General features: G+C 33.3%; 1 protein-coding gene across 3 annotated transcripts in view; it reads right to left on the reverse strand.

Annotated features, from left to right (window-relative positions):
* The window catches only part of LOC148311314 (uncharacterized), a 124,454-nt gene that overhangs the window by 96,725 nt on the left and 14,776 nt on the right, over positions 1-12,953 (reverse strand). Inside the window, exon 1 of one of the 3 annotated variants that reach the window (XM_088256875.1) lies at positions 11,395-11,706. The exons of the other annotated variants lie outside the window; for them this stretch is intronic. Within the exon in view, the coding sequence (XP_088113001.1) occupies positions 11,395-11,468 (74 nt within the window). The 5' untranslated portion in view covers positions 11,469-11,706. Of the gene's footprint in view, positions 1-11,394; positions 11,707-12,953 lie in introns of those variants that run through there. 3 annotated transcript variants of the gene reach the window in all.

The following is a 12,953-nucleotide window of genomic DNA, read 5'->3' on the forward strand; positions in this document are numbered from 1 at the left end:
CGCGATATGAATATCGACTTACTATGTACGCAATCTCAGTGCTGACAATGCCGAGTAGAAATCGAATTCCCACATTCATCTTAGACCAATTTTGATGAATGATAAATATAGGAATCTTGTTTAGAGTTTGTTAGTTAAAAACAATTACTACTACTACTACTATCATCACGCCCTTTCCCCGCAGGGGTAGGCAGAAAGGATGGAACGCCACACTCCTCTGTCCTGACACACACTCCTGTCGCTTCCTTCACATCCATACATCTAGTCATATATGCCCTCCGATTACGCAGACTTTTGATACCACCAGTTTTTAGGTTCTGATTGATCTGATCGTGCCAAGTCTTTTTCAGCCGTCCTCGTTCTGTTCTTCCGCTCACATACGCTACATATATTTTTAAAAATAATTATTAGATGATTTATGTCAAAAATAATGTAAAATAACTCCTAAATGAAGATAATTCATTATTCTTTTGCCAACTCCATGCTTCACCTCCATACACAATGTTTTGTTACTAATTTCAAAATCTATGAAACAACATTGAAAATGTTAAGTAACATCATATGTCAAGAAGCACGCTGTCTGCCATGACCAATGTTTAGTATTGCGCTATTATGCTGCTCTGTTCAACAGATGACGTTGTCATTGGGTTATAGAAATCCTATTTCAAAAAAACTTGCTTTTACCTGTCACAGGTATAACACACGCGTGTTATACCTGTAATTAATATGTAACGTAGAGTTAAAATTTCGAAATGTTCAGTAAATCAATTTTTGATATTTAATTGATTGCATTTAATTGCTGAGAGCGACATAACAAGAAACACATGACAGTAAAATTTTGAAAAAACAATAAATTTAAAATATCACCCGAGTTTTTATTTATTATTCTTCTTCTAACCCTTATCCGCACCCAATAGTGCATACGGTAATGCATAATTTTGATGAACTGTTATCTTGATCGTTAGTAACATGAAGGCAAGGTGATCACTCCTGCACTTCAGAGACCAGTCCAGGGTAACATTAAATGAATATTAGAGAGTAAAATCACTAATATTTATATTCACTCTACTCTTCTGGGAATAGAACCCAAGACGTCAATCACGGTAGCTAAACACGCTAACTATGGGGGTAGATTTTTTAATTTTCAAAATATTTTTGATCGCATAGTTGTCATAATGAATGACACAAAGAATGTCCTCATATACGTAATGCAGTTCTCTCGAAAGCGTGGCATAAATATACTTTGGGTGCCAAGGTCGAATAGAGACATTTTTCCTGTTGTCTTGTCTGGGAAAAGCGCCCATCCAGTGCCTTCTGTAAAAAGTACATATAACAACAACTAAAAAAAAGAAAAATCTTGGTAGATTATATTGTATTTTTATTTTGTTATTATTTGAAGACTCAATTGTAGAGGTCCTCGCCAAAAAGTTACATTTTCAATATTGCACAAAAAATCCTTTAAATGCAAATTTGTTCTGTTTACTGTATTCTATCGAAATCTTACTTAAAGTTGTGACAAATCGTTATCAATCCTGTGTTAAAACAATATGAAATCGCACCAAAATGTAACAATTTAACGAGCTAGAATTCCTGTTTACTTAAAATCATTTATAATGAGAATGTAACGTTTCGGTGAGGAACTTAACAATTGTAATGGGGCGTTCATTAAAGCAAAATAACAGGTGAAGGTTTCCGTACTTGTACAAACTTATTACAGAAAAAATATTAAGATCGATAATTGAACGAGAATTGAGTTCGAGATGAAAGACATGACAGAGAAGAAAGATGAAACGAAAAGAGAAAGAGCTATACATTCCGTCACCACGGAAGTGAAGGAAAAGAGAGGAACTTATACGCGACGATTTAAAGCGCCATATATATATATATATATATATATATATATATATATATATATATATATATATATATATATATATATATATATATATATATATATATATATATATATATATATATATATATATATATATATATATATATATATATATATATATATATATATATATATACAAAATATATATATGTATATATATATATACATATATATATATATATACAAAATATATATATGTATATATATATATATATATATATATATATATATATATATATATATATATATATATATATATATATATATATATATATATATATATATATATATATATATATATATATAATTTATGATTATTTTCGTAATGAGGGTAGCGGACAAAAAAGTTCGGAAATCACTAAAACATATAAACCATAATATTAAGCTATTGCTACTTAGCGATAAGCCAGTTTATGTATATTCATGCTGTACGCGAAGATTAAATAAATAAATATAACATATTTTAAATACAACTCCCGAATGTATAAACGTTTAAATTAATTTAATATTGTCTTCAATCAAAAAGTAAATGAAAATTTTAGTCAATTTTCTATAGCGTTTTAATTATGATCGTCAAAGTGACCGATAAATAGCACACGTGTATCAGCACGTCATTCTTTTCGTTATTTAGGAGGCATTGGCCCATCTTAGAATCACCAGAACCGAATCCTGGTCATAATCCAGGTCAAGTCATTATTTAATTTGTGCGTCATCAAGAATTACGTAAATTTTAAACGTATTTTTTTACGAATATTCCAATATATCAGATTGGGAACATTTCTCTTAACGTTAATGAGCTGTTAATATATATCATATTATGCATATACAATAAAGTTATAATATCAAAAATAATCTCATGTTACTATACATTGATAAAGAATAATGTATAAAGGCACTAAGTCTACATAAATATTCCTGTGTTGAAAATCTAAAATGTCTAAAAATTCACCAATTGCTCTGATATTTTAAAACAACTTTGCATTTGAATACACGAGTGTTTTTATTTCACTTTTAAAAATATTTATTTATTTAAAAAAAACAGATTTTTTATTGCAATGGCTGAACCAACTGTTGAACTTAGCAACACGTACAAGATTAAACATATGGCGGACAGCGTGCTTTTTAGAGTTGCTTATGTAATGTATACCAGAAGCATTGTGATGTTAGATATATTAGAAATGTGTGCTTTCATTTTTCTTTCTATTCCATTTAACCAGACTGAGCCTTAGCAGCGGTGGCTGGGTACACCTAGTATATTTTAAAACATTTACTAATTTTAGCTGCCACATCCGTAAAATAAGTATAGTTTAATTTTTTACAAATTATGTGTTAGATGTCTTAACTGATACGAGCCATGTATCCTTTTTATGTGAAGCGAAGATGTTAGTCTTAGCATCCTACGGCTTACGACCTGACTTGACCTTTTAAAAAATATTGTACATAATATTTTTTCTATTGAACCTTCTATAAAATGTTTTACTTTTGTGTGAATATTCAGTGTCTGATAAGAATAAATCCAACCTGGCTCGGCAAATTAAAAAAAAAGATACTTTGTCTTTGTTAAAATACCCATAATGTGTTTGACTTAGGTGTGAAAATTCAGTGTCTGATAAGAATAAATCTGACCTGGCTCGTCATATTAAAAAAAGATGCTTTCTCTTTATTAAAATATCCATAATATATTTTACTTAAGTGTGAATATCCAGTGTCTGATAATAAATCCGACCTGGCTCGACATATTAAAAAATTGATGCTTTGTCTTTATTAAAATAACAATAATATGTTATAAATAAGTGTGGAAATCCAGTGTCTGATAAGAATAAATCCGACCTGGCTCGACATATTAAAAAATTGATGCTTTGTCTTTATTAAAATACCTATAATATGTTTTACTTAAGTGTGAATATCCAGTGTCTGATAAGAATAAATCCGACCTGGCTCGACATATTAAAAAATTTATGCTTTGTCTTTATTAAAATACCCATAATATGTTTTACTTAAGTGTGAATATCCAGTGTCTGAAAAGAATAAATCTGACCTGGCTCGACATATTAAAAAATTGATGCTTTGTCTTTATTAAAATACCCAAAATACGTTTTACTTAAGTATGAAAATACAATGTATAATAAGATTAAATACGACCTGGCACGACCTATTAAAAATAGATGCTTCATCTCTATTGAAACACCTATCATAACTAAACAATAATTGATAACTTTAAGGTGAAAAATCAATGATTGGTAGAGCAAAAAAGACATGTTCAACACTTCTTTTTATTCGCACAAAAAGCGGTTTTCTTTAAACAATCCGTAAAATGTGTATTTTTGTATCACGCAGCTGAACGGAAGTTACGAGTATGTATGTAGCGCCATGTCATAGCGAACTCAATCCAATAATTTTATTTATAACCCTGACGTTATAACTAGAGTTCAGCCAATGTTTCATTCTGGAAAAGTCTTCTCGGCTTTGATTTCGATCATCTTGCGAAACTGAAAGACAGTGCAGTACAATTCAACATATTGCGGACGCACAATAAGTTATTAAAATGTTATTCTGGATAGTGTAAGGCATAGGTTTCCAACCTTTATTGGCCTAAGAAGGAGGAGGAATCCAGATATATTGGCAGCTTTCCATTACCTCTAATGCCCTTAGATTCAATTTAATTTATTCAATAATTAACATATACGAGACAAACTTACATTTTAGGCGTATATATTAGTAACACAAATTATAAAGTATTATTTTTTGACATCCGGTGATTTTTTGATTCCGGGAATTTACGGGACTTACGGGTCATGGCCGTAGAAGATTTATAGAATTTGCAGTAGAAAGGTTGTACAATAAAATAATCACAAATATTATGGCTGGACTCTAATCAAGTCTGTTTCCACCTTGTTCCTACCAACGAAAAGCAACCATACACACACACACATATATATGTATATACATATATGTGTGTGTGTATACATATATATATATGTATATATATATATATATATATATATATATATATATATATATATATATATATATATATATATATACACGAGTATATAGATAAAAACAGGTGCATATACGAATGCAACGTCGTGTCAAAATTTCAAAGCAAGCCGTGAAAAACTTTAGAAGATTTAAGATGTTAAAGAAATAAACTTTTACATTTTTATTTATAAATGTATGAATAATAACTTTAATCACTTTAGTAAAAAAATCTCTAAATATGTTCGCTTCCAGTATTTTCGCTTTCCAGCGTCGATACAACAAAAATAGCATTTGGAAATAATTTATAGTGTGTGTTCAAAGGAAGCTATTTTTATATACTTACGCAAAATTTCCACAAAAATCACTTGGTTAGTATCTAATCTACTAAAGCTAATATGACGTAGTATCATTTAAAGTTTAAGAAAAAAAACTGGTGTTTTGAATTAATATATATTCATGTGTGTATATGAAAAGGTACACGATCTATAAAAGTAAAAATGTTACTTTATTCTAAATTCTTATTCTGCGAAACTTATTCACTAACTCGTTTAAAACTTTAAGATATAAAGTTGCATTCAAATACTCGCGTGTTTTTATAAATCTATATAATAAATATTATGTTTTATGCTATATTTTAACATTATTTAACATATTATGTTTTAACAACTTTTTTCAAAGCATGTTTTTTTACCTGCGATAGATCAAAATATACTTTTTAAAACACTTTTTACCGTTCTTAAAGGAGCTCCCATAACTACATAGTTGAAGATATAATTTTGGGAAAAAAAATACAAAGGTTTTATACGAAATAAATTTTCCACTATTTCAAACCTAAAAAAAACTGAATATATAATATTAAATTAACTAGAGTCTTATAATGTGGTTGTAATAATAAAAGTATATTAATTTATCTCAGTTTATTCATTTTGAATAATATTTTATTTCTCTAACTTTCCTCGAATTCATATGTCCGACTGAGCTAAGCAGGTACGACAGAACAGCTTTTTTTTAAATTTAACATAATAATAATAGTGTACAATGTTATTTTAAAACGTATTCCTCTCGTGTTTTCTTTAGTTTAAAGCTTTTATCGAATTATTTTTGAATGCTAAAAGACTCGTTGGAAAAATAATGGAAAAGCTTTGAAGCCAGATCCAGTAATGGACCACTGCCCAAATTACTAGTAAGGCTAGTTCGATATACTTGTACACTCGATTATCCGCTTTTGGGATATGCACACAATAGAACCTCGGATAATAGACGTTTTTAGACAGAAACAAAAATTGGCCAAAAATTATCGGTTTGCGAGCAGAATATCGAGTAACCATTAAATTTTTGGATTATAAGCTTTTTGCTGACTGAAATCTAGAGGAGATTGTAAGGAAGAAAGGCAAAAGATGGTTATAAGAAAAAATATTACATACGTTAAGGGAAATAGGATACTTCAGATGTTGATCAACGAAATATGATGGGTGCGAAGTTTGGTAAAAAAAATAAAAAAATTCTTATTATGGATTCGGCGTTTAATTTTAATTTGTGTAATAAATGTTAAATCAAACACTGATTTTTTGAGTCTACTAAGTTGTGAAAAATGCCACAACTAGGCGAAATTAATTTTTATTGTGGTTTTTAAGAATAAAATACAACTTAGTAGATTCAAAAAAATCAGTGTTAGATTAACATTTAAAAATATCTATCCTAAAAATGCTCAAAGCGTCACACTTTCATAACTTAAATATAGACAGAGGTCAGGAATATGGGCTGAAGATAATATAATAAATTATATCATTCGTGGCAGAACGGCTGAATGTTGTTTTTTTATCTACATAGTTTCGTAAAAAAAACTGCGAAATTACAATGGAACATTTGACAGCGAATTCTTTGATAGAAATCGACCATTTTAAATAAACTGACATGTTTATTTTATGATTTGAAATATCTTTGTACTTTTTCTGTCTCTTCTGTTACTTTGGTTAAATGAAAAAGAAAAAAAAAGAAAGCAGTCAACAAAAAATTCAAAATTACAAAGATATTAACTATAATAATTTATACAAGTAAATAAATCTGCACACGCGTCGTATCTTTCGTTTTTTTTCTTGGAAGTTCTATATTTATATGAACCAATTAGGATAAACCATATGAACCAATTAGAATAAACCAAATAGAACTTCTAAGTGTTTGAGTAGTGTGGTTGTCAATAATGGGTAGAATTGGTGAATGTTACACGTGTGTAAAGCGATCACTTAAACCAGCCTATGCCGGACGTCAGCCCCGTAAATGCTAAGACTTCCATATTCTTCTTCATCTTTGATGAGATGTCAAAAAATAATATGAAGACAACTCCTGTAATTGGAGAAATCCAGATTTTGTGAACAAGTATTTGGACACACTCAAAATGTTGTTCAATCTTTTTAATTTTAAATGATACAGTGCCCTATGCACCATCGGGTGCGGATGAGGGTTTAATTGAAATTAAATTGAATTTATCAAAAGGGTTTCCAGTAAATATAAGAAAAAAACATTATTTTACATGCGAATCAAAATGTAAGTACGTAAATATTTGTCATGTTGATATTTAGATTATTTTTGTATTGAATAAAGTAAAGAAAGAAAGTATTGGACCACCAGCTGGTTTGGAACGGTCTATTTCTGGTCTTGATTCAGTATTGCACCATTCGGAAAGTGTGTCGATGTGTACATGGGCGCAGTGTAGGTACAATAGCAAACATGCGTCTGGCAAGAAATCAATCTGCCGGTGCCCAATCAGCGCTACCCCTTCCTCGTGCAATTAGGCTAATTTATAGCGTGACGTAATTAGGATGGAAGTAACCTTTCACTTTTTCACTAGCGAGGGCGGTAATGTGCCATTCGAAAAAAAAAACTACAGACAAACTCATTAAGTTGGGAAAAGCGTACATCCCGGCAATGTTTATTTTTTAATTAAAAAAGAAACATGTTTACAAAGTATAAAAAAGTGCATATAAGTAGACCTTTTTAGTTTTTTTTTGTCTGCCTCCGTAGTGTAATGGTCAGCACGCTCGGCTACCATTCTGGAGGTCCCGGGTTCGATTCCCAGGGGGGGTCAAATGAATATAAGTGATTTTTTCACTATAATATTTATTCAATATTACCCTGGACTGGTACCTGAAGCGGAGGGCTGATCACCTTTCCTTCGTGTGTTAACGATCAAGATAACACTGCGTTTTTATAATACAGTGCCCTATGCACCATTGGGGTGCGGATAAGGGTTTGAATTGAATTATAGTTTAGACTTTATAGTATAGACTTAGTAAGCCCTCATAGTATAAGTACCGAAAAGAGCTGTTGCCCTTCTATATACATATAGTCGAATCTGTACTGTACGTCCCGAGCTCGATTCCCAAGGGAGGTAAAAAAAATATACGTGATTTTCACTATCATATTTATTTAATTTCACCCCGGACTGGTACGTGAAGTGCAGGACAGATGATTTTGCCTCGATGCAATTAACGATCAAGTTAACAGTGCATCATATCGGTGCACAGCCCTAAACACCACTGGGTAAGGATGAGAAATTGAAGAAACGTCTTTGAATAAATAGCTAGCTTTACTTTATTTACCCTTCTGTATAAAAAATGCCTTCTGCAATAAAAGGACGCAATGTCTTCTGCAAAAGGGAGACCATTTTAAAATAGAAAATTGTTCCGATGACTTGGGTTTTCTTATACCCAGGCTTGACTGAAGTTCTATCAAAAGCAATAACCAATAAATGGTTAAATCTTAAAGCAATAAACGGTTCAGTACTATAATTTTACATCCTCATATGGGATAGAGACCAGAGCAGATACAGCGAGAACCGAATCTCTTCGAAGAACTTCACAAATGAGGACATTGAGGTTCATAACCGGAAACGCGTTAAGAGACCAAATAAGGAATACAGAAATACGTGAAATGTGTACCACGGAGGATATAGTCAGATGGTGCAGACAGTGAAGACGATCCTCGAATGCCCATGTCAATAGAATGTAAGAAAATAGACTGACTCGAATTGCTGTTTAAGACAACCCAGACAGAAATTATTACCAAATAATCCAGGATTCGGACGTCACATACTAATAAAAGAGTTTCTGCTCAATAAAAAGCTTCTTTTCATCTCACCAATAGATGTCTCTAGTGAAGTTCTAGTGATTTAAGAACAATGTTTCAAAATTGGTTCATATACATAAAGAACTTCCAAGAATTTGAGTAGTGTGGTTGTCAATAATGGGTAGAATTAGTGAATGTTACACGTGTGTAAAGTGATCACATAAACCAGCCTATGACGGCCGTCAGCCATGTAAATGCCCAAAATTCCATATTCTACTTCATCTTTGATGAGATGTCAAAAAATTGTATAAAATATATTTTCATTCAGCCTGCTTTTATCCTTACTTTGGCAACTCCACGCTTCACTTCCATACTCTCCAGGACTCTTTGTGCGCTACTAGTTTGACTTCCACTGTTAGACTTTGGACTTCCTGAATTCAATTACATACCGATGCAATGTTTTTTCGATTATCTTAAAATATTTTTTTTCGCAACAGTTAACATGTGAATATAAAATTAATAACAACCTGTTGATTTCATGGTTTACATCAATTTAAACGATAACATGCTCAAATCGAATCCACCCCACCATTGCAGTATATAAAATAAGAATTTTAAATAAAAGCCAATGTCTAGGCCAGTTAAGAAATCACCAGAAACCCCCATAAAACCATAAGGCTCTCCATAATAAGCAAATATCTCCTAAAAAGAAGAAAAGATACCCGTTCCTGAAGTCAAATAACTTCTACAAGAGTCAAAAGTAGAAGTTATGAAATGACTCAAAATACCCATATTTTTTTCCAGCAGTTTTTTGTCCATCCTCGCAGAATGGTGTATAGGGCACCGGTTTGCATCGACGCAGTGTCAACTTGACCCTTAATAACATAAAAACAAAGTGATGTCTTGAGCTCCGATGTATGTCAAAATAAATAAGTAATTTTGACTCTCATATTTATTTACATAATATCATCTTGGACAACACAAGAAGGACAGCTACAAGAAGCGCAGGGCTGATCATCACCTTGCCTTCATGCAATTAATGAGCGCTACGATTCAGTGCCCTATGCACCATCGAGTACGGATAAGGGTTAGGAAGAGAAAATCATTATAAAATAGGGGTAACATGTGTGGTATTTTTAGACAATAATAAGGCAACATAAATTGAGTGATATTTTTTAATGTTTCTTAAGCGCTTAAGAGTATATATTGTAAACTTCTGAAAAGTCGGTTAGTTTACCGATGTGTATATAAAAGCTGTGGTTTTATACTGATTTGTTTACAGGTAGATACGAGTAGATATCTAAACAAACTATATGAGTGTTTCTTTTAAAAGTTACAAAACCTAAAATTAAATGAGGTCTTTGGTATTTATTTTATTTAACCTTTAGAACGTTAACGTAACGTTCAAGTAAATAAACACTGACAATTTTGAATTTTACCGTTTTCCTAGACATATGCTGAATCCAGTTTTTATTTATATCTCGACATATAAAAAGATCGAGACGGTAATATGGACGTTTCGTTAATCTAGGTTTAAGTTAACACTTTAAACGCTGTGAATATCACAAACTTTATACAGTGAATACTTGCCAGCTACCAACCAATGATGGGTAGTAAGCTCTGTAAATACCGAGACTTCCATATTTCCGACATGATAAACTTTATCACCTACATATGTTGAGATATATAAATACTTCCTAAATGGGGTAAATAAAGGGAGTTTGACTTTGTGAGGAATGAAGAGGTAAGGCGAAGGAGCTGCAAATCTTGGTCACATGGCTAGGCCATGTACTCCGCACGTCTCTCGAGAGCCTTCAAGCTTGCCTCTTTTTCAAGGCATAAGGACCTGACTTGGGAGAATGCAAGCGACCCGGCAGCCGATAGAAATGCCTGTAGACAGTTTGCGGACTCCATATGCTCCACATATGGAGAGGATATGGTTTATACAAAAATGGGGTAAATCTGGCTATGAAAACCAACATTCGGACACACTCAACATGTTTTGTTTCCTGTACGTTTGCGCGTTTACGTGTATTGTTTTAAAAGTTATGAAATGACGAGTCCACAATGCGGAACAATAGGTTTTGTTCGCTACGGCATTCATCTGGATGTAACTAGAGCGTTCCGGTGGTAGGTAAGACACACGATACGCGAAGGGAAAGTGGCAAGGAGTTCGACTGACGAGAGGTCAGCCGAACTCCTGGGAACTGAACCCGTGACATCCTTACTACACACAGCAATATCTTTACTACATACAGCAATATCCTTACTACATACAGCAATATCCTTACTACATACAGCAATATCCTTACTACATACAGCAATATCCTTACTACATTCAGCAATACGCGAAGGGAGAGAGGCGAGGAGTTCGACTGACGAGAGGCCAGCTGAACTGGGAACTGAACCCGTGACATCCTCACTACTAGAGAGTGGGGAGGAGATGGACTGACCTCTCGGTGCAGGTGGACGAAGCGGCCGCGGTTCTCTTCTTGGCTGAGTCGCACTTGCAGCAGTTCCCGCCCATAGCGAACTGTTTACCTGGCCTAGAGTCTAATATGTTCTAGCTGGGAATGCTCGCGCACAAAAATAAATCATAATAAATTTTCACTTTTGAAAAACGCGCCGATTTTTTTATTGAATACTTATGTAATGTTCGGGGGCACTTAGCCGATGCCAATGTCGACAGTTCGGAGCGGAGCGAATGGCGTCATGGTCCATGCACGGGAGGAGGATGGCGCTCCGAAGGAGTCCGCCCGCTGACTGGGCCGCCGCCGCCGCGAGTATTTTTACCGTCCGCCGTCGGCGCGGGAGGACGCCGCGCCCGGGGCAGGCGGGACGTCCCTGCGCGCAGCGCGCCGCGGCGCCCGACGGGTTGCCCGCACGACACGACCACATACTACACCCATTCACTCTCTCGTCTTACATCGACGAAGAACAATATAAAGGTCTGAGCATTTACAGGACTTACGACCGTCATAGGCCTGTTTAAGTGATCACTTCACACAATTGTAACATTTACCAAATTTTATTATTTATTGATTCGGCATTAACTTTGTGGAATGACATGTTGGTTAATTATTTTTTAAAGATTTACTTTTCACCTGTAGATGAAAACATTTGCAGTTTTCGAAACTCATCAAACCATATCTGCTCCCTAGGTGGTGCATATATAGTCCACAAACTGTCTCCAGGCTTTTCTGTCGGCTGCCAGCTCCCTTGCATCCTCCCAAGTCAGATCCGCGTCCCTAAGTTCTGACGAGAACTGCCGACGAATGGTCAGTGGTCGTCCTGGGCGGCGCGAACCTGATGCCTTGTAAAAGAGGCAAGCTTGATGAAGGCTGTCAGGAGGCATGCGGAGTACATGACCAAGCCAACTGAATCGCCTTTCAAAACTAGTCGTGTGTAATAAAATGAAATTCATTAAGTGGTATTATAAAAGTGTTTTTTTTTAAACATGTACCAAATCTACCCATGATTGAAAACCACACTACTCAAATTCTTGAAACTTCTAGATATATTAATCAAACTCGTAACACAGTATGCGTGCGTTCACAATAACTATGTACATATGGTGGGATGTGGAAAGCTTTTGTTAAGTGGGAACTCTTTCCATTTGTATGTGAGGTCCGAATCCTGGATTATAAACACATACTTGAGAAACGACTGAAAACATGATTTTTTTTATCACAATTTGACCAGTTAATTTATTCACAGCATTTTGAGCGTGTCCAAATACGATACTTGTTAAATACGATACGATTATTATTATTATATAATTTGAGTTATTTAAAAAAAAATCGATATGTGTTCTCAAAAAAAATCAGAATATTCAGAATTTTATTTATTTTTATAAATGATATTTAATTTAAATATTGGAATTTTTAAGGAAAATTCAACGTTTCTAGTTTAAATACTAGTTTTTTTTAATAATTAAAATGTAACTTTGTTAAAAAAAAACTCATATAAATATTATATTATAACTTAATTATAGTGTCTACCGGTTTCGAAG

The sequence above is a fragment of the Brachycentrus maculatus genome, unplaced genomic scaffold (genome assembly GCF_059751285.1).
Source record: "Brachycentrus maculatus isolate JH-2025_06_01 unplaced genomic scaffold, ASM5975128v1 h1tg000068l, whole genome shotgun sequence".
Lineage (NCBI taxonomy): Eukaryota > Metazoa > Arthropoda > Insecta > Trichoptera > Brachycentridae > Brachycentrus > Brachycentrus maculatus.